The 22,220-nt window shown below is 45.9% G+C and overlaps 1 protein-coding gene across 1 annotated transcript in view; it reads left to right on the top strand.

The window, feature by feature from the left end:
* Window positions 1-22,220, top strand: part of LOC309602969 (exportin-7-like) — a 35,529-nt gene that overhangs the window by 9,689 nt on the left and 3,620 nt on the right. The window contains exons 6-25 of the mRNA XM_082337156.1: window positions 1,680-1,784; window positions 4,200-4,365; window positions 4,928-5,001; window positions 6,422-6,541; window positions 6,778-6,924; window positions 7,728-7,900; window positions 8,968-9,161; window positions 10,266-10,371; window positions 11,730-11,865; window positions 12,838-12,911; window positions 14,021-14,107; window positions 14,616-14,673; window positions 15,884-15,992; window positions 16,459-16,565; window positions 17,060-17,148; window positions 17,887-17,994; window positions 19,102-19,184; window positions 19,758-19,972; window positions 21,138-21,276; window positions 21,614-21,774. Coding sequence (XP_082193282.1) covers window positions 1,680-1,784; window positions 4,200-4,365; window positions 4,928-5,001; window positions 6,422-6,541; window positions 6,778-6,924; window positions 7,728-7,900; window positions 8,968-9,161; window positions 10,266-10,371; window positions 11,730-11,865; window positions 12,838-12,911; window positions 14,021-14,107; window positions 14,616-14,673; window positions 15,884-15,992; window positions 16,459-16,565; window positions 17,060-17,148; window positions 17,887-17,994; window positions 19,102-19,184; window positions 19,758-19,972; window positions 21,138-21,276; window positions 21,614-21,774 — 2,451 coding nt within the window. The remainder of the gene's footprint in view (window positions 1-1,679; window positions 1,785-4,199; window positions 4,366-4,927; window positions 5,002-6,421; window positions 6,542-6,777; window positions 6,925-7,727; window positions 7,901-8,967; window positions 9,162-10,265; window positions 10,372-11,729; window positions 11,866-12,837; window positions 12,912-14,020; window positions 14,108-14,615; window positions 14,674-15,883; window positions 15,993-16,458; window positions 16,566-17,059; window positions 17,149-17,886; window positions 17,995-19,101; window positions 19,185-19,757; window positions 19,973-21,137; window positions 21,277-21,613; window positions 21,775-22,220) is intronic.

Below are 22,220 nucleotides of genomic sequence, written 5' to 3'. Positions count from 1 at the left end.
ACAGGACTGGATTCAGTGACTCATCTTGGAAAGTCTAAAACTGCCATTACTTGCAAAATAATAAATCTGCCAGCATGCCCACTCATCAGAGTGGGGTCATGTACATGTACATAGCAAAACAACCCGCCCAAAAAAACCCTTGTGGGGCTTCTCATCAGGCTTTTTTTGATAACTATTTAAACTTCCAACGACACTGCATGAGAGCCGAATTTTCTAGAGCTCTGTTTACTAAAGCTTTCGTTCCAAAAGCTCGCAGTACAAATAAAATAAAGTGCTAGTAACTGTTTTGAATTATCAGTTTTCATCCTGTAAGTACTGCACAGACTTGCCCGGAGGTACTGAGCGTCCACTGTATTGTAGAAGTTCACTGGTTTAAGCCACGTGACCTCTTGGTGAAGAAAAAGGAAACGCTCGTTTGCCACAAGCCTAGAAATACATGAAATTTGTAATAATCATGGAGAGAGTAAATAATGCTTATTTTCTTAAAGACCCTGAAATCTAATAGCGTGAGCTGAGGAACAATAATTCAGTTGTTAGAGCACCTGACAAAATTTAGGTCCAGTTCTGATCTGCCACCAACTACTGGGTGATGCAGGGCTTCTCTTTCTCACCTATAATATAAGAGACAAGAGTGTTTGCATCCTCCATGGGATCGTTGTGAAGGTTAGTACGTTAAAGTGAGGTCTGCAGCGGCTAGAGCCATACTGGTTCCTGCGATACTGGATGAGATGTGTGCATAATTAAGGTTAACAGAGGTATAGTAACAAAAGCGTAAAGAAAATGGAGATTCACGTTGCGTGCCTCTACACAGGGCTGCAATAAGGCTCCGACCCAGATGCACTGTGATAACCAACTGCCCATCAAATAATTTACGCTGGGCAAGTGGAATTTTGCCAGCCTGTGTTCAAATAAATGGCAAAGATGTGAAGTATTGCTTCACCTTTCTCCCCTTCCTAGAAAGTACTGTGCAAAGTGACATAACCTGTCCTCACCCATGCTAAATGCATCGGTTGCATCAGTTGGAGACGTTGTTATCCAGTAGAAAGCAATATGTGTGTGTTTGCCTCTTAGATCATACGTCAGCTCTTTATTCTGATACAGTGAGAGGTCTGGAACTGGAGTTTATAATAGGTACAGCAAAGTCCAAACTGGCTGTCACTGGTTAACTCTCCTTCTAGTTTTCTTCTCATCTGTGCAGGTTCAGGAGGGGAGTTATAATTGCTAGTAGTTGACCATGTGTCTGCCCAGCGGCTTCAGGTAGGATTTAACTCTTAGGAGATCGGAGCGCTTTAGAAAGCAGCGTTCAAGTTTCTAAAATGACATGAGTGCTGTTGAAAATACTGCTGCTGATCCCGCTTTGGAAGAGATTTAAATGAACTTGAGAGTAAACCCAACCCTGCTTTCTGGCAGAGGTACAGTGAAATGGCGTTGTAAGTATTGTAGGTGGAAAGTCCTGTCACCAGCCAGCAATATGACTTTATCCATGGAAGAACCGCTGCTCTGCAGTAGCAGCACATAGGGGAGCAGCAGTGCATCCCCCCAGTTTAGCCAGCTGGTGCGACATCGCTCTGGGGAGGGAAACCTTCGTGTCCCAGTGCTTAACAGGGTTCCTGCAGGTTCTGCTGGTCTTGGTCCACCTCTGCCCGTCAGTTCTAAGCGCTGGTTTTCTCTCTGCTCAGGCGGATACTACTCATCCACTGACCAAGCACAGGAAAATAGCCTCTTCCTTCCGAGATTCGTCCTTATTTGATATTTTCACACTGTCATGCAATTTACTGAAACAGGTAAGGAAACTGTCGTTTGTCATCTCTCTTGTATGTTGGGGCGACAGACTTTGGGCTGAAGTTCCTGCTGATTTAACTCTCCTGGAATAAGCGCTCTTGTTCTAAAAGCTATGTCCTGGACTTGCTTTTCAGGAAAGCTTTGACTTAGGTTTGTATTAAGGAAAAAAAAAATAAACATGATACAATAACAGAAATATAAGTCCTTTCAACGAGTTTGATTGAACATACATGCCTGGACCATGAGGCTCGGGTTAAACTTCCCTGTCGTAAAGCATCAGGAAAGAGATGAGATGTTTGTTTTATGTTTTAAATATCTTTGATTTACAGTACTGGCAGAGAGGTTTCCTGTAAAGTACGTCCTTATCTCTTTTTTTTTTTTTAACCTCAGTTTAAAACCCACGTGGTGAGAGGAAAAAATGTTAGAGAAGATATGTTTAGTAGATTGAGACTGAAGATTGTCCTTGATGTATTAACACATGATAAATATTAGACTGGCTTGTGTTCCCCAGGTTTTTATTTTGTGCTAGTTATCACACATGAGTTAACTTGCTTTAAAAATACTTATCTTGGGACAGGGCAGCAATGCTCTGCTAGTAGCGTTGGGTTTTACCCCCAAAAAAGCAGTTTTTCTTTCCGCTGAAGTAGCACATGTATATTTTGTAAGCAGGTAGATTATCTGAAGAAAATTCTCGATTCTGCGTCAGGTTTCTTTTCTAAAAAGTTAATCTGGAGTTGTAATGGTGCCTTCAAGAATAGCCCTTTGTGAGAAAGTCTGCCCCAGTAAACTGAGTGGCAGCGGCACAGATTTGATTCGTTTAACTTTCATCCTGCCAGCGGAGTGAAGTGTCAAAGTTGAAAAATAGCACAAAGAGTGAAAAGGAAACTTTATTTTAAAGATATTTCAAAACGAGCAGCTCTGGTTCTGTCAGTAATAAAGGTGTGTACGTGGGTGTAATTTGATCTTTTTTCTCCTGGTTTCTAAAGGAAGCAAGGCTTGTACAATCACGCTAGTCATCCTTCCCCATGCACCCGTCCTCCTGAGCCATAACAGCTCTGGTAACTTTTGAATTCATTGGCTTATTTCAGGTGCCTTGGATGGTCGATTAGAGGTCTCGGAAATAAAAGGATTCCTCTAGTTTTGCGAAAAGAAGCGCCTAAAGAGGTGCAGGCAGGACAGGGTCCTTATAACTGCCCAGACTTGTTGGAGAAAATTCAGCAAGTGCTTGTGCTCAGCCAGGAGGCATAAACCAGACCTTGTTAAACCCGGTGTCCCCAGACCTGCAGGCTTACTGTTGTCCTGTACAGGTAGCTCTGGCTGAGCTATTGCTCACGCTACTGTGGCTGCATGACCATGGGGACTCAGAGACTAGAAAGACATGGCTTGCCTCTGGTTTTCCACCCTAACTTGGAATCATCTTGCTTTTGTTTCTTGGGATGCTGTGGTTTAAGACAGGTTGGAATGTTTTCTGTTGTCTCCTGCAACTTCTGTGTTTTCCCGCGATTAAACACCTACTACCCAAGTTATGTCTTTTTTTTTTGTCTAATAGTAGCTGTCTCAAGCTTCTGTATATAAAGCAGAAGTTTCTAAGGTGACCCTTTCGAGTGGGGAGGATCGGGCTGCGAGAAACCAGTGATCACGTCTGTATCCATGTCCGTAAAACAGGGTGCATTTAGGCAGCCTCAGAAGAGTAAGTCTTTGTGATACAGCGGAGAGCGCGAGGAAGGCGTTCCAGCAACCACCGGCACTGGTCTTGGCGGTGTCGGCACGGTGCAGTGGGTTCTTTGCAATAGACTTAAGTTAGTTTTAAGTACAGAGCGATAATACAAAGGACAGACGGGCTGGTCTGTCCCTGGAGTACAGACCTGCGTGCTACATTTGAACTGCAGTGAAAAGCCCTAGCATTTCATGTCCATCCAGCTCTTTGTGTTACTTGAGTGTAGCCATGTTTTCCCTGCCCATCGCAGGGCGTTGTAACGGGAGCAGGGCTTGTACGGATCATCTGTGCAACAAAAGTGAACGCACTCCTTTCCACATGAGGGTTAGGTGCAGCAACAGGATTCCCTGCTGCTAAGTTCTTGTCAGGCAGAAAATGTATTCTTGTGCTTAACCTTAATAAGAACTTCTTTATCTCCTGAATCTCACGGTATAATTGCAAGCTGGCACGCCTGGCTGCTTTTCTCCGGTGCAGTACAAGCTGAGTGAAAAAGAAAGCGCTGTCTGTTTATCCATCTCCTGTAGAGACTAAGCATGTAAATACACATGCTGTCTGTAAAAATATGTGATAGCTGGGGTTGGTGCTTGTGGCATGTGATCCTTGTGATTGCCACATCCTGTCTAAAGTTGAATTACTGCCTCAAACTCAGCTGTCACCTTGATTTTTTTTCTTACTTTTTTTAATCCGATGTATTTTATAGGCTTCTGGGAAGAACCTGAATCTAAATGATGAAAGCCAGCATGGTCTGCTCATGCAGCTTCTTAAGCTCACGCATAATTGCCTGAACTTTGATTTCATTGGCACATCAACAGACGAGTCCTCAGATGATCTTTGCACTGTGCAGATCCCAACCAGTTGGAGATCAGGTAATCTTGCTGGAGGGAGAGGGCTAATCTACAGCATACCAGCTGAAAGCATGGGTGACTTGCTAAAGCCCTCTCTCTACTTAACAAATAAACTTTTGCATACAATGCCAGATGCAAAATCCAGCCTTTCCTTAGTGTGATTACAAATGCAGTTCAGTTTGGGTTGGTTATGTTGAGTTATGTAAACACTCCTCTACCCCTTCAGTCTTACACCTGCCAATTCAAGAAACAGTAAACTGTATGGTTGTTTTTTAAATATAAATAACAAATAACTTGGCACCTGTTCTCAACATCCTTGCTGTTCTCACCAGTCATTTTGCAGGCAGTTTCACAGATTGTGTTCTTAAAATGTTTTCCTGTAATTCTGTCTTAGTACCAAGTACCAGTGGGTATGCTTTATTTCTGGGAAAGGCAATTGCATAAAAATGTAAAATCCTTTGGAGGTTTTCTTAGTGTGGTGCTGCATGTGGCAAGTACACGTCATTGTTGATAAGATAAGCATTAGACTTATGGAAGGCAGTAAATGGAGGTGTTCTCAGTAAAATGCTCTGTTCTGTTTCAGCATTCTTGGATTCTTCGACCCTTCAGTTGTTTTTTGATCTTTATCATTCCATCCCTCCTTCGTTTTCTCCTCTGGTAAGTTTAGTGTTTATTTTCCTTACAGGCTCCACTACCAGAAAGCGTTTGTAGGATTCATTTGGGAGATTTGCTGTTGGTGAAAATGCCGTAGGCTGACTTCAGACCTGCCTTTACTGTGACGTGCTGTAGTGGCAAAGAGGAGGCTGGTCTGGTGCTGCTGCTGATGGTAGTTTTGATCCATCTGCAGGTTTTGGATTTGACCTAAGAGCGGCTTCTTTGCTGGAAGTCCAACCTACTTCTTTGTCCTTGCGTAGCTTAGAGTCTGCCTGCTCTTACTCTTCCAGTAAGCCCTTTTTGAGGGATGTAGCTTATGTTATTTCCACTGTATTGCTAATTTGATCCTAAAACCATACTGCGTGTAGGTAGCAAGTCTGGGAGCACAACCGAGGAACGCAATTTCTCCTTCCACACTTTAAAACTAGGCCATGTCCCAGTTGGATGAAATGGCCAATAGCACAACTGAACTAAAAGCTGGATTATTTCTTCTTGAAAAAAATTGCCTGCCAGGCATTTATCTATTGGATAAATATTTTTCATAATTAATGCTACAATGAAAACATGCCCTTTGGCTAGGGAGGGAAGGGTCCTTCAGAAGTACTTTTTTCCGCTGAGACTCTCAGTATTGTTCATTATGTTGAAGGGTTACTTGCTAATTCTGAATTTAGAGCCTCAAATATTCATGAGCGACTTTAACAGTGTAAGACTCTTTTTTTTTTTTTTTTTTTTTTTCTTACTGAATAGAAATCTGAAGCAATTACGCTTTTAATTGTCCTGCCTCTTTGATCAGTAAATGTAAGAGCCAGCAAAAATGAGAAGCTTAGCAGTTGAGCAGGCAGTCCTTACACTGGTCAGAGGGAACGGGGCTTTGCCTCTGGATAAGGATTGCAGGGTGCTAGTCATAACTGGCTGCTGCTGCTCTTCGAAACCCTATTCACCAGCCTGTTACTCACTACTGCAGCTGCACCCTTGGAATTTACTCCCAATTTAAACTTCAGAGGTTGGGGTTGAGAACAATTTAATTTTTTTTTTCTTGCCAGTCTTCCATCTTCTGCGATACTTTTCCAAGCCTGTGTTAAGTTTACCAGCTTTCCCTGCCAGTCCTAGTGTATTTTCAGTCTTTTGTGATCTGTGTTCTCCATCTGAAGAAATCCCAGCATTTTTAAGACCAGAGTTTGGAACACACCTTTAACTGTCAGGGTGGAGGTGTTCCTTTGGGTGATGTGGTTTTTCTCTCTGCTGTAATTTGTTTCTGCATTTTTACATAGACTACGCAGAACTGCGAAGATGAAGGAGCTGTTGTGTAGCGTGCAAAGGAGCATCAGACCTAAATGATTTGTCGTGTCATGAAACGGAAACGTGCTGTTCATTTAATTGTTCTAATCCCTCCCTTTCTATTGATTCTCTTTGCCCGTTTTAGGTTTTATCCTGCTTAGTGCAGATAGCCTCTGTACGCAGATCCCTCTTCAACAATGCGGAAAGAGCAAAGTTTTTATCTCATCTCGTTGATGGAGTTAAACGAATACTGGAAAACCCACAGGTGAGTATTTCAGATGCAGTCAGTGGAATTGTCTCTCTCCTTCCTCTGCATCAAGTTTCTTCACCAAAAATACTTTCTAATGTACACGTCCCACTTGTGGCACTGGGGAGAAGGGGGCAACATCTTCCTCCTCTTTTCCTACTGTTCCACCATAAATAAGCGCCACTTGTAGCTGACTGCCACGTGTTGCGAAGTAGCGCTGTTTCTCAATTCTTCTCCTCTTTTTCTCCTCTCAGAGTTTGTCAGACCCAAATAACTACCATGAGTTCTGTCGATTGCTGGCCCGATTGAAAAGCAATTACCAGCTGGGAGAGCTGGTGAAGGTGGAGAACTACCCCGAGGTCATCCGACTCATTGCCAACTTCACCGTGACCAGCCTGCAGGTACAAAATGGTTTTACTTACCCTCGATGGGTGTTTCTGCCCCTTGTCTTCTCTTGAAACAAAATTATAACCCTCTTGTCTGTTCTTAATTCACTGTATGTTATTTTTACCTAAAAACCCTGCAGACTCTGTGACAGAATCCTGCGGTGTAGCATCGATTATTCTGTGAATTCCTACTGAATGGAACAGGAGCAGTATGTGGGGGAAGGCAGGGTTGCTATGCCTCCAGAGTCTTTCCATGTCCTAGCAGGAGGAAAAAAAACCCCTTGTTAAATAAGGCTTATTTTTAGAATTATATATCACTTCACTATTAAAATGCAGTTGCACAATTGCTAGTAATATGAATATCATGCCATATTCCCACTGACTTTTCCACTGGTATACAGCTTGTAGCTACATGCCTGCACAGAATATGGTTAAAAAAAAATTGTATAGGTTACATAATGCCTTTGTTTGCTAAATTTTAATACCTATCTGGAAAACAGCCTTAAACTGTACATTCTGTTTGGGGAGCTGTCTGCAGCACGCTACGGTATGAGCTCGGCAGTAGTTTGGGACCAAAGGCTTTGGCTCAGCTACACAGCCTAGGAACTCGGGATTATGTTTCAGTCTTACTGAGTGCTGGTAATGCCCACTGAATTCAGATGTGAACTGAAATTCATTGTTAAAATTGGCAAGCAGGTCATTAAAGCCGTTAGATGTTGCTATATCTAGGGCTACATGAGTCAAAATAATACGGGTAAAATAACCAAGGCCGTAACTCACTAGTTTCCTTTCCTTTTCTTTCTCTTGGCTCCTGGTAGCACTGGGAGTTCGCGCCAAACAGCGTTCACTATCTCCTAAGCTTGTGGCAGCGGCTGGCTGCATCAGTGCCCTACGTTAAAGCCACAGAGCCTCACATGCTCGAAACGTACACACCAGAAGTCACAAAAGCTTACATCACGTCCAGGCTGGAATCTGTGCACATCATCTTGAGGTAAGAAAAGCAGAGAGATGGCAGCACTTCTCCTTGTCAGCACCAGAGTCTCACGCAGAAGGCTCCAGTGTGTGTCTCTTCTGAGTTTTCTTTTAAAAATGGGCATGACTGCAGGAAGCTTTGTGAGTCACCAAAGGATTTCTAAGGGAGGCTTACCTAAATCACATATTCTGTCTCTTATAAAAAAGATTTAAGCTGATTTTTTTTTTCCTTGCTCAATCTCAAATGGCTGAGATTGATCTGAGTGGTCTCCTGACACGTTATGGGTAGAATTCATCTTACCTAGCATCATACATCTGCAGCATACCGTATACGCTCCAAATTGCCATTGTAGCAGAGAGGAATAAGTACGCAAAGTGCGATTCGCTTAATTTTTAGATCTCTGCTGTAGGATGGCACAAATTATACCTAAAAGCATCTTTTTTTTTTTTTTCCCCCCTTCCTTTGAGTGTAGGGGCAGCCTACAGGACTCTGTTGCAGTGCCTGAATTTGTGTGGGATGAATTCCACCTTATGTGTGTTTGTATTTGATGAAAACCAATGGTCAAATATAGAAAAATAATGCCTCTCTTAAGGAAGACAGATCGGCTTATCCCTTTTTAGGTATCTAGCAATACAAGGGAGGAACAGCAAGTTCAGCTAGCTCTGGAGTTTGCAATAAGCTTATTGTTGAGGTTAGTGGGTTTAGAGGAAAAGGCAACTAAAACATTGAGAAAGATGGAAAGCTTTGTTACACAAAGACAACCAGAGAGCTTGTTCTTGGCACTGCGCGTTCTGTTCAAAGACCTGGATAAATGTTAAAGACCTAAGAAGAGCTTACTCATCCCAGGTCCTGATGGCCTCTCCACCTGAACCGCTGCTGTTATTCTGATTTATGGCCGCAGTAATGATCAGATGATTACGTCATCTGTGTAACTCTCCATCGTGACAAGTAGTAGAGGCAGAGACTTGAGTCGTTGGAACTGTGCCAAGGAAAGCATCCTCTACCTGACAGAAATAAGCGTGTGTTACGGTTTCAGCTATCTCTGCATTTTAAGTTCTTTTCTAATCTTCTTTCTTGCTGCTTAGGGATGGTTTGGAGGATCCGCTGGATGATACTGGCCTGGTGCAACAGCAGCTAGATCAGCTCTCCACCATCGGCCGATGCGAGTACGAGAAGACCTGCGCTCTGCTTGTGCAGCTCTTCGATCAGTCAGCCCAGTCCTACCAGGAGCTGCTGCAGAGTGCCACCGCCAGCCCCATGGACGTTGCTGTGCAAGAAGGTGAGCGTGTTTGGAGGGCTGTGGCCTGTGAGCTTGCAGTAGGTTGCCCATTCTCACAAGTACCATTTCAGAAGCCTGCATTTGTGGTGAAATCCATAAGTGGGGAGGCAGATCTCACAAACATTCCCTTGGAGAGGTGCCTGTATGGTGTAGAATATTTTTGGCTGTGGACAGACACTCGCAACACACACGGCAGCGCTGGTTGAAGATATTGCTGTCCTACAACTGTCTCCCTTCCTTTTTAGGGGAAATGTAGTGCATCTCCTTGCCCACTCTTTCACAGACAAGTTATGAGGATGTTCCCCTATCCACAGGTGGTCAGCACTGCCTGCCCCATCCCTCTTTTATCCGAGGCAGGATACGGAGTGCTCATTTGAACCTCCCCGCTGGCTATGTGGCAGAAATCTCCAGCTGGTGGTTGGTAATGAGTAACTGGGAGTGGGGTTTTCAGCTGGTGCCACTGTCTGAAGGAGGGTGTCTGTCCGCAGCATCGGGTGGCTTCAGCATGGAGGTTTTGTACTTGCACAGCTGGTTGGTTTGGGAATTGCTTAACACTGACCATAAAGAAGCAGTTCCTTTGGAGGTTCAGGTATAGCTGTGTTATGCCCCTGCTCTAATAAAATAGCTGGCTTCCCCTTTCGTGGAGGAGTTGGGCTGCATCAGCACAAGTATGGACACTGTTCCTCTTCCTTCTGAAACAGTATTGTCTGATCTAACACAGTACCTTTTTTTGTGGGGTCAAAACTCCATATGATGTTGACTTCTCCACCAACCCCGTGTACTTTGAAAGAATAAACGCTGCCTGCTGGCACCTGCACATGTTTAAATACATAGAATACAGTTTTACAAGGAAGTGGCTTTCTGCAGTGGAACAGCTTTAAATAATGAAAATCTTCCAGGCAGACCTGGCATTCTCGTTTCTTTTCTAGTAAAGTCGTGCCTGTTCTCCACCAAGTGGAAAACTGAGGAATTTTGGTATAGATGGGCACTACAGCAGAAAGATACTCCTTGTGAATCCTGTCTTTGCCAAAATAAAATGCAAATCTCTGCTTCCTCCGTGTAATGTGTGACGTACTTGGTTCTGATCTCTTCTGTTGGTTTCAGGGCGCTTGACGTGGCTCGTCTATATTATCGGGGCAGTGATTGGTGGTAGGGTCTCGTTCGCCAGCACGGATGAGCAGGATGCGATGGATGGCGAGTTGGTTTGTCGGTAGGGATGCTGACTGTTTTCTAGCTGCACCGCTATTGAAGTCAACGAAAGAATTGCTATCATGAAGCTGCCACCATGTTCTTCCCCTCTTTTCGCTGAAAAGAACAGTGTGGAATTGGCCATCCTGAAAGACGAGATTGGCGGCAGTGGGTAGAGCCAGTCAGCAAACTCCTGCTGTGGCTTGGCTAAATTGGGAAATCTGGGTTTTAAGAAAGAGAATGAGAGGGGAAGAGCATGTAAGAGGGGAATTATACCAGGCTTAAATGCATGCGTTGGAGTAGAACTAAATGCATGATGGTTCTTTGCTGGGGTGGGGGGAAAAGGCTTTTTCCTAGTAATAATCCAAAGTGGGTTTTGTCCGTAAATAGGCTGTGAATATTGTAGTTTTTCTATAGCTGTTAAAACCTTATAACGTCATCTAACACATGCTGGATTTTTGTGATTGTAAATCCTCTCCAGTGCAAGCTTTAATTGACGGATGTGAGAACATGTAGCTTGCTACTCATGAACCACCTTGAGTCACGCTGAGCGTCTTCTGGTCCAGAGCCTAATGGCTCTGCTTGGAAGCTAGGGTAGGAAAAGGAGCTAAACTGTGAATGTATGGAAGCTGGGCTGCTGGTGAGCCCTGGCTAATGGATAACATCAAGCGCTGGCTTCCCGTGTAGCTGATGAGTTATCGAAGGGGAAATAGCAGGACCCCGTATATATTTCAGCCAGTGAAACCTTTCTATTTTAGCGCCAGCGTATATGATGCCTGTTCATAGAAGTCTATTTACATTTTATCTTCTTTCCCACTCTGCTTCGTGGCACTTGCCAAAAAGAGTATCATTGCTTTTGTCCCCCCTGTTCTGCTGCATGTGTGTTATTTACCCGAAAAATCCCTCCCACCTTCCTGGCCAGCAAGGTCTGCTCCTCGAGCCCGTGCACCAGTCACAGCGTTGTTTCCACACGGCTCACAACAAAAGCCAAACTGAAGTGAGTGTGTCGTTTAGAGTCGGGCTCTTGTGAGGGGAGCAGGTAGTGGTTTCGCAAGTGGGTTTGAGAACGTGATGCACCAGTCCCTGGGTAAGTGCGCTAAAGCACCCGAAACTCACTTCTGCAGCAAATTAAAACCAAGGCCTTGCATCCCTGTTAGAAGGGGTACGGAAGCCTTATAATGGCCTTGCACAGAAGAGGAACATGCCCTAGTCAGTGTTTTGTTACCAGTTTTGTCAGTTCTTGACCCATAACGACAGTGCCCACAAAAAGTATAAAGAAAATACTGTTGCACGCAGCCTGGGAACAACACCATGTGCCAGAAATCCCTCCTTTCTCCCAGTGTCCATCAGCAAGGTGTGTTTTTTCCCACCTCTCTCCAGGGTGCTGCAGTTGATGAACCTGACGGACTCTCGTCTGGCGCAGGCTGGGAATGAGAAGCTGGAGCTTGCCATGCTGAGCTTCTTTGAGCAGTTCCGGAAGATCTATATTGGAGATCAGGTGCAGAAGTCTTCCAAGGTAATCAGTCCCCTTTGCTGTGTCTCTGGTGATATGAAGTCCAGTAATAGCTTCCCTTTTTAAATGAAAGCAAGTGGCATTACTTGTTTTCTCTTCTTTGTAGCCGAAAATATTTAAGAGACCTGTCTGCTGTGTTTTCTAGATACATGTCCAGTGTTAACGTTGCAAACCCTGAGCTGTTTTTGAAATACCGTGTTCTGTATGCGTCAGGAAGTAGCCAGTGACTATGACAGTGGCCTAGAACTTGAGACCTGGGTTCAGTTTTGTTATCTGCCAGGTTTCTGCTGTGACTTCAGATGGGTTCCTTAGGCCGATATACCTGTGAAAGTGTGTGAGTCACACTGCCTCATACACCCGTGAGGAGCCTGAGCTTAGTATCTGTGCCTTGTTTCCTTGGCTCTAAAGTGAAGATAAATATCCATTCTCTTCATCACAAGGCAATTGTACTTGTACTGGACTTTGAATGCCTTGGTGCATCTTTAGAGATGCAAAATACCTTTTTTAAATTTTTAAAAAAAAAAAAAAGGTAAAGAATGGGAACATCATTACTCTAGAATTAGATTCTCTTCCTTTCCAGTAACGTATGACCTTCCTTCCCCATCTCACAGACTTAGGAGCAGTGAAGGGGCTTAGAGTTCCAGGCAAATTCACGAAGAAACTGCGTGTAGCTGCAGGTGGAAGAGCATAGTTATGTCCCCTTTCCCTAGGAAAAGCAAGTGCTCCGCCTTCTGTGTACAGTTTCTGAACCTGCTATGACTAGCGATAGAAAAGAGGTAGCAGTGATTAGGGCAAGCGTTGGTCCGGATCAGATCACAAGCATCTCTGTGCATTGTTTGACTGATCTGGGAAAGCCCAGAGCGTACACCCTCCCGGGCATGTGTGCCACAAAGGGAGAACAAGTGAAAAATAATCCTTGATCATTACTTGTTCTGTTGACAGCCTTTAAATTGGTGTTATTTTTTTCCCCTCCAGCTGTACCGCCGTCTCTCAGAGGTCCTGGGGTTGAATGACGAGACCATGGTCCTGAGCGTCTTCATAGGAAAGATGTAAGTGTTCCTGCTTGCAGGCATCAGAGATTCCAGGGTTTATTTGAAGGTGTAACCAGGAAAACTGGAATATGAGGTAGTGTTGTTCAGTCTGAAGCTAGTAACATCTGGCTACTCGAGAGAATTACAGCTTTTATCAGGGCTTAAGTCACGCACAGTATCCAGGATTGATTTATCCACCGTGGATTCTAGCCTGGGCTATGGAGACACAAAAATAAGCCGTACACCAGGATAAAGGATTCTCTTTCCAGTGCCTGCTTGGTAAAACCAAAGTCAGAGAGGGGACAGCCTCAAGCACTCATGCCCTGTCACTTGACTATTGGCAATCACCAGCCACGAAAGCTCGATGGGGAGGGGACTGCTCCTTCAAAGGTTTTCTTTGCAAATCGTGCTGTTCCGTACCAGAGTAGCACAACTCCTTTTCTTAAAACTCTTCCACTCTGGTAGGCACCCTCTTCAGCCTGTTCCTTGGCAGCTCTCCTCCGGACCAAACCTGTCGACTGGCTTTTTGTCATGTCTTTGGCAGCCTCCGTTAGCATTTTGAACCAATTCAGTAGCTCCGATGCTGACGCCCAGTGCCGTGCGCCTGGCGACGTGCAGCCGCTAGCTCCCCCTTCGACTTCTTTAGCATCGCCCCCGTCTTTACGTGCATGGGGCTTTGCCTACCCTCGCGCGCCCTGGCTGCGCATCATCCCCAAGGGGTGAAATGGCTCTCCTGGAAGAAGCAAGGGCTACTAGAATTCTGCAGCTGACAGTGGATGGTGCAGGTGCAGAATTGCATACGTCTGCATGTAGTCACTGCCGCAGAATTCTCTTACCCTTGCTGCAGAAACCAGCCCTGGAGTGCCACAGAATTCCAAGGGCCTGGGTATGGGCCAGTGTAGCTTGGGACCCAAGTAGTGAAGATTATCTGAAGGATAATTTTTCTAGTCAACCAAATGTAAGTACAGTAATTTTATACCAATATTTTGTGGCTTGTGATGTCTGTGGTTTCGGTGGAGGGTGGAGCTGATGATGTTGGGTGACTTTTGAACTGGAAGAACCCGCCGCACAGCAAAGGGGAAGCTGAGCAAACCCCTCTGATCCGTCCTTGTTGTCCTCTTCCCTAGCATCACCAACTTGAAGTACTGGGGTCGATGCGAGCCTATCACCTCCAAGACGCTGCAGCTGCTCAATGACCTCTCCATTGGATATCCTTTTCAGAAGAGCTGTTGCGTGCGCAGAACGCTTAAACCTCAGGATGGGGGAAGAGTGACCCAGATGCTCGGCTGGAACAGCAGCGCTCTGCGTGTAACAGATTCCTGAACAGCTCCATCTTTTTGGTAGTGAGAAGAGCAGAGTGAGAGTGCTTGCTCAATGTCTTATCTAGCTGCTGAATTGCAGCGGGTGGCTATAATGTAGTTATTTTTATTTTGGATCGTAAGTGCTTTGTAGCTTACTTCCACAGTTAATTTGTTTACAGTCTATGTTATGGTCTTCTACTTGTTCTTGCTGACAGAGTAAATAAAAATGGTCACTGCAGGTCTCTACAGTAGAGATGTATGCAACTTGGTTGCTCTTGAAACAGATGGAAAAGAGGCTAGAACATATTGAATAATGTAGACGTAGGTGACCTTCTAGTGTTGCCCTGGAAAGTGCTTTGCAAGCATTGCAAGAAGTTTTCTCCTGACTCTGCTGCTTCCTTAACACTCCCATTACATACAGTAGTGTTAGAAAGCTGGTGAAACTGAGCGCCGTACAGTTCATGCTGAACAATCACACGGTAAGTCCTTTCACCTTCTGCTTTTCGTCTCACAGCAAACTCTTCCGTCTGCCTTTGTGCAGCTGAGATAATCCCCTAATTTTAATACCTGGACACGCTTTTGAAGTTTACCTGTCTCCCAGATGCTTCCATCATACTAGATGAGCCTCTAGAAAATGTGATCTGTGTTCCATCTCTCTTTGTTCAAAGCCTGCCCTTCACTTTTGAGGGGCTGTGATTATGGGGTACCTTTCATCCCCAAAGGGTTAATGTGGGGGTTTCTTCACTCTCCACTGAAAGACAGCCATCTCCAGAGTGAAACGCAGGAGACAGCTGATACTGCTGCACATGCAGGCAGACAGCACTGAGGGCTGTTTATGCAACTGAATGCAAAATATAACAGCATTTCAGTGCCCCAGCTTTCATTCTAAAAGTGCTGATTTGGAAGAAGTGCCATTGCTTGCAGCGGTCAGGGTAGCAGCCTTGTTCCTTGGTCACACCTGGTCAGGTATGGTGCTCCCTGTGTGGATCTGGGGTGCTGACTTGAAATCAGAAATGTTAGAATGAGCAACTAGAAGCCAGCAGCAAAGTATCAGATTTCTGACTTGCCTCTGCAAGCGTGTGGTCATTTGATGCTCCGATGCTGTAGCGATAGGACTCCCAACCCCACATCCAGAAGGTTTGCATGGACTGGTTGAACGAGGCGCTGTATTCCTTGAGCTAGGGGATATTTTGCAGGCAGTCCCATGTCCTGTGTGTGGCCCAGAAGCTGCATTCAGACTGCATTGTCTGGGGCTACTGTTTCCGTGGAGAATGCGGGCAGAGTAACTGGGGATCTGTCTGCAGAGGGCTGGTTTTCAGCAACCCTAATGCCTGAAGGGTCCCCATGAGTAAGGGGGGCAGATTGCTTCTCTGCTCTGGAGGCAAAGCAAGACTTCCTTGTTCATCTGGTCCTGGGGAATTCCAAGATGAAAGATAGTAGCTGGTATCTTTGCCAGCAGATAGGACACTGCTCCGGGGTGTGCAGGTGCGGTGCCTGTTGCCCTCTGGTGGCCTGTTCTCCAAGACCCTTAGCAGATGTGGTTAGCAAGATAAGCGGGCAGCTCGCTACTTCTCATCCTTGCACAAACTGAGAATTAGGCAGGGGATTGAGGGATCCTCAGCACTTGATAGAGGAGTCCATTCAAGGTGGTGGTTCGCCTTTAACCCATCTCTTCTCTTCCATTTGCAGAGTGAGCACTTTTCCTTCCTGGGCATTAACAATCAGTCCAACCTGACTGACATGAGATGTCGGACTACGTTCTACACTGCACTTGGGCGTCTTCTCATGGTGGATTTAGGTATTTGGATCTTTTCCTGCAAAGCAGAGCAAAATGGTGATTGGACGCTGGGCTCTGCGGTATGCTGAGTCCTGCTATTTAGGGAGCTGTAAGCTCCTGCAGGAAAGGATGCTGGAACGGCAGAAGCCAAATGGGATAAGCAAAAGGAGGGGGAAGAAGCTCAAGAGCGGGTTTGACACCACATTGCTGAGTACAGGTAGTCCAGAAGTGCACACCACCAAGGCTGGGGCTAAATTTTTCCTTCATAATATTCCAAATGTTTTCCTGAGGTGGCAGGAGCTGTTCTAAGTCTTTTTTCTAAGTCAGCTATTGGCAGTGATAGATCACCTGTCTGGAAACCCGTGGTCTCTCTGCCTCTAGCTCCATGGGTGAGCAATGTCTGAATGTCTAGCACAGGCAGTACTGCAGGGCGCAGGGCTGTGCAGTCTATTTCCTCCTGATTTCTTGGTTGTTTTTTTTCTTTCAGGGGAAGATGAGGATCAGTATGAGCAGTTCATGCTTCCCCTCACAGCTGCCTTTGAGACTGTGGCACAGATGTTCAGCACAAATACTTTCAATGAACAAGAGGCAAAAGTAAGTTGGGTAGGAGGTTTCCTGTTATCCGTGCTCTCCCTCCTCTTTGCCTTAGGGGCTTTGACATTTTCAGTTCAAAGAGACGGGAGAGAACAAGTAACTCCTGCAGAGTGAGAGCCTTTCTGCCCTCTGAATGAGACAAGTAGCTGCTGGAGTGATAAGTGCTTTTCTTTCAGTATATGAGGAAGCGGTGATGTCCCTGTACTCCTTGGGCTCTAGGTGTAGTTCATAATTGAAGCAGTGAGCCTCATCTGCCAGCTTTCCTTCTGCTGGGAATGAAATATCCCTGTACTGTCACTGCACTGGCTCAAATTAAAGAGGGCTTCTGGTGCTGAAGAGGAAGAACTGCCTAACCTGGGACTGGCGTCCAGCACAGAAAGGCTGTATTGCTGTTGGGATGGGAGGAAGGGAAGTGGCTCTGGGCTGGTGGAGCCAGGGAAGGAGAGATCCATATACGTGTTATCCTTTAACATCTCTTTTCTTTTGCAATACAGAGAACTTTGGTTGGTTTGGTGAGAGACTTGAGGGGAATAGCCTTTGCCTTCAATGCCAAGACCAGCTTCATGATGCTATTTGAGTGGATGTATCCTTTTTGTGCCCTAAAACTTGAGTCGTCCTGTCTGTCAGAGGGGAGAACTCTGGCTGACTGCATCCCAATGCCCTGTTTTCCCTGCTAAATCCTGACTGGGATTTCTCTTCACTTTTACAGTACTCGGTGTCCTGTCTCTAAGCCCTAAAATAGATTTGACTTGGTCTGTCTGCAACCAAGTCAACCTAAAAATCTGCTCAAAGCTTGAACTGTTTGGGGTTTTTCCGATTGGACCTAAAGAGATTTGACCTGTAAAGCACAAAGGCCTTTAATGGGACGCTTGTGTCTCAGCAGCAACAAAACCTTTCCTCTTGCTCCCTAAAGCCAGCAGCAGTTGGTATCTTTGTCTTCTTGGTGAGAGCATAGCTGCTCAAAGAGCACGGTATCTGGGCTCCAGATTTCTCTTTGGCTGGTGAAGGTCAGCTGTCTGTTGCAGTGACAGATCTTTTGTATCTGTCTTCTCTTTCATTCAAAGCCTTTTTGGTTCTGATTTTTCCTAGTATAAGAAGTGTGTATGCAACTCCTTCAACGAACTTAAGGGTTGTTTTTTTTTTTAATTATTTTTTTTTCTGTGATAAAGCAGACCCCAGCAAGCAGCATCTCTGTTTAACCTTGTTCAGTAAGCTCCTTTGCAAGGTTTGGGTGCATTACACAAAATATGCCTTTTTGGTAGAAATTGTGACCTTTTCTCTTCATGCAAAGCAACAAAGTTCCTTAGCTTTCACCTTGCAGCTACCCATCCTACATGCCGATCCTACAGCGGGCAATTGAACTCTGGTACCATGACCCAGCCTGCACTACACCTGTCCTCAAACTGATGGCTGAGTTGGTACATAATAGGTATGAACCTCCAGCATCTAAAAGCGGGCAGGGATTTGTGTCTGTCTGCTGCTTCAGCTTTTGTGTGGGTGTTGGTGCCCAGTTGTGTTTCCTCTCCTTCAGTCTATTTATGCTATAAAGGCTGCCAAGGGGACGGGGGGAAAAATGGCGTTGTTTCAGTGGGGAAGAAAAGCTAACAGTTCGGATATCAGTCGTGTCATGACTCAGTCAGACCAAGAGACGTGATCAATAAGCGCTGAATTTGTTCAGCGTCTGCTTCAAGGACAGCACTATACGATGGAGGCAGGCAACTCATGTTAATTTTTAAAATCTGTGTTTAAAATGAGCAGTGTTCTATCTGGCAGCCAGATGACCGCTTTAGAGCATCATCTCTTTTTTACCAGCAGAGAGGTACCTCTGATGCTATTCAGATAATTCAGAAGCTGTCTAATCTGGCAGTGGAAGGTTGCCAAGATGTTGCTCTGGCTTACAGCCAGCTGAACACAACCCTATAGGAAGGGACCGTTGTTACAGCCAGGTGGAAGGGACACAAGGTTCAGGCGCAGTCGTTTGAGAGTTGACTCTCCGTACTGTCAGACTGTTTGCCACATCCGAGCGGCATCTTTGCAGTAGGACAATCCTTACTGGAATACGTCCACTCATTTATTTCAGAGGTGAACGGCACAACTCGCTGTGCTTCAATTGTAAGATCTATTCACTGTAGGGGAAAAAATGCCAAGCTCTGAATTCTTGGTCATGTTATGAATAGGAGCTAGTCAGCCTGCCCTTCAATGCTGCTTCCAAGATGTTCGCTGTGTTTGTGTACAGTAGCCTAGTGACTATTGCCAAGACAGGATTTCCAGCCTCGACCTTATAATATTCCTAACGTCTGTGAAATATAGGCCCTTTCTTCTGCGACAGCAGAGCTTGTCTGTCCCTAAGTGGTTGTGTCCTGTCTGGCTTTGGTAATGAACAGCATTATTTTCTACCAGTTGTTGAACTCTCAGGAGCAGCCCTGGGAGGAGGGTGCCCCAGTACGCAGCAGCACGTGGAGGTGCTGGAGTATTAGCTTTTGTTTTTACTCCCTGCTATGTTTGAGCTCCAATTTATTTCCTGTCTTTCCATTAGATCCCAACGGCTGCAGTTTGATGTGTCCTCACCGAATGGCATCCTGCTCTTCCGAGAAACGAGTAAAATGATAACTACGTATGGTGAGTATCCAGCAGGTGGGATCCGGGCAGCCTCCGTCTGCCCTTGACTCCTCCGCTCGCTTGAGGAGCGAGGGCTGGGGCACTTGCCAGCTCAGAGAGCGAGCCCGGGCTGGGAAGCAGTGCCAAATCGCTTGCTGAATGCATGCTTAGATACAGGGAGATGCTTCTGCTTGAAGTGCTGGGTAGGCAGGCAAGCAGAAGGGGCAGGGTGTTTGCCATGCAAATTGAGGAAGAAAATGACAGCAACGAGCAGGAGCCCAGCTGAGCCCCTTGCGAGTGTGCAAGGTGACATGGGCAAACCCGTGAAGCAAGTGGAGAGCAATCCTGTCCTTATGCTGTCCTGTTTCCACAGCAAAAATACATGCAGTTGTGCCCTCCCATGGTTCCTAGTAGAGCCACACTTTTGACTTGTAGCAGGTTCCTTAACCTTCGGCTGGGGAATAAGTCTTTGGTGCTTGTGGCTGACTTCTCAGTCACTCCTTATGGCTCTACTTTTGTTTTTCCTGCACCCTGGGGGAGAAAAGGTTTGGATGTGATTGCTAAAATACTGAGTCCGCTTCTGTGCTCGTGCAGGAAATCGTATCCTAACGCTTGGGGAGGTCCCAAAGGATCAAGTCTATGCCTTGAAGCTCAAGGGGATTTCCATCTGCTTCTCTATGCTGAAGGCTGCACTGAGCGGGAGCTACGTCAACTTTGGGGTCTTCCGTCTGTACGGGGACGATGCACTGGACAATGCCTTGCAAACTTTCATCAAGCTTCTGCTTTCCATCCCTCACAGTGACCTTCTGGTAAGCTGACACCTGTGATTAGCAGTGTAAACACATGGCTAGGGAAGACAGGGTTGGAAGATTATACAGTAAAGGAATACTTTAATCACAGAGACAAGTGAACTCGTGCCACTTCTTGGAACCCCAGTATAGGCACAGGCCAGCAGGAAATTACAGCTCCTGGAATGTGCAGCGGCAGGTCCTGCGTGAGGGCTGTAACCCCACCACCCAAGGCCCTGCTGCTCAGCTCTCCAGCGGGGTACGCTCCAAGTCTCAGCAGAGCAATTACCAAAATAATTCCTCCTCTATCTGGAAAACACTTCCTGTGAGTGAAGGATTGTTCTTCCCTGTGTTGCCTGGGGGCAGAGATCTCGATGCATCAGCAATTACAGCGCAACCTGCTTGCTGAAGACGTCCACCTACAGGGTCTTGCTCCTATCCAGACCGCCTATACAGGAATCCCTTTTGCAGCAGAGCTTTGAGACCCTATCAGCGCAGTCCTACTTGGCAAAATATCAAGGAGAGAGGGCAGCGTATATTCCTCCCAAGTCTTACCTGTCTTATTACCATAGCAGGACCTGAAGGAAGTTGTTGCCATCTCTGTGACTGCATTCAGCACGTTCTTGATTTAACATACTGGTGGCCAAACCGTTGCTCTTGAGATACGCAGCTCAAATGCAACTCTGGAGATGGGGCCGCTTTGCAGGACTCCCAGCAGAGTCCCTCCCAGTCTGGGGGCTGCGGAGGGGCCTGTGGCACTGACTGCAGTGCAGGCCGCTGAGCCCAGCGCGGCGCGTGTTGATTTTTATGTGATCTGGCACTCTGCACGGACACCTGGAGAGCCGTTCCTATCTCTGCATCTCCAGCACTGGCATTAGTCAGCTAACGCTCCCCATTTAGAAAAGAGCGAAGCAGTGGGGAAAGATGGTTTGATAGAACAGCGTTGGGAACCTGCTGGGCCATTGTTGCTGGAGCCTGTTTGGAAGGCGCTTGGTGGGGGAGAAGGGGGGAAATGTGTTGGCCCGTAAGTTATGCCGTGAGAGAGGCTGGTTTGATCTCTTTCCAGGAGATTCAGTAAGCAGTTTTCAGATGATTAATGAATGGGTTGGGTCTAGTGGAAAGCCTTAACTGGTGGTTACAGGCTAGCCATGAGGCCTTAAAAGTCTTTCTCTCTTCCTTCCTGCAGGATTATCCCAAGCTCAGCCAGTCATACTATTCCTTGCTGGAAGTTCTTACCCAGGACCACATGAACTTTATAGCCAGTCTGGAGCCTCATGTAATCATGTATATTCTCTCTTCCATTTCAGAAGGCCTCACTGCACTAGGTAACTCCTCCTGCTCTCTGTCCTGCTCTTAGGGCTTTGATTTGGAAGCGGGGAAAGATTTTTGGTTGCTTTGAATGCGTGGTATTTTGGTCTAGCAGATAAGTTAAGACATACCTTGTGAATGGGTGGAGGAGTTTCACCTCTGTTAAAGCTGGAACATTAGAGAGAGTGAATATGTCAGTGAGGAGGTTGCTGACCCATTTAGGGTTAGGTGGTTGCAAAGTCCCTAAAAGGACCCCGATAAACGGTGGTGTTTCCTTGGGAGCCTGCCCAGGTGCATCTGAGGAAGGGAAATGCTGGCAGTACCCCAATATCTCCCCCTTTCCTGTTCTTGCAGACACCATGGTTTGCACAGGCTGCTGCTCCTGTTTGGACCACATTGTCACCTATCTCTTCAAGCAGCTTTCTCGCAGCACCAAGAAGAGGAGCACACCTCTGACCCAGGAGAGCGACCGGTTCCTGCACATTATGCAGCAGCACCCGGAGATGATTCAGCAGGTAAAGACCGAAGGCGTAGGGCCTTGTTGTGGCATGGCACGGTAAGCTCCCCGATAAGCCCTGAATTTTCTTAGCATGATGTAATACGGGGGCTGCATGCTCCCTGCTCTAGAGCCTCGGGCTTTTCCAGAGCAAAAAGGATTTTTTGCTAGTATTGCAGCTCTCCTACACATTCATCATATGGTAGGTCTGATTCAAAGCCATGCTTCGGGGCCATGGTTCTCCCTGTGCAAGGAACGCCATTTTTGCATTTCATCTATGAAAGGAAGTCACCAAAAATGAGCTTTTGCTTTTTTTTTTTTGTTTTAAAGAGAAACACAGTTATGGGCAGTGCTAGCAGTTAATAGAAACGAAGCCAGGAAACATACCTTCAACCAGAGAGCGTGCACTTTTCTGCTGCTTTAAAAAAAAAAAAACAAAATCAGAGTTTGTTTAAATCCCTGGAA

The sequence above is a fragment of the Platalea leucorodia genome, assembly GCF_965183815.1.
Source record: "Platalea leucorodia genome assembly, chromosome: Z".
NCBI lineage: Eukaryota > Metazoa > Chordata > Aves > Pelecaniformes > Threskiornithidae > Platalea > Platalea leucorodia.
The sequence above is the reverse complement of the archived record's forward strand: the minus strand, read 5'-3'. Positions and strand labels throughout refer to the sequence as shown.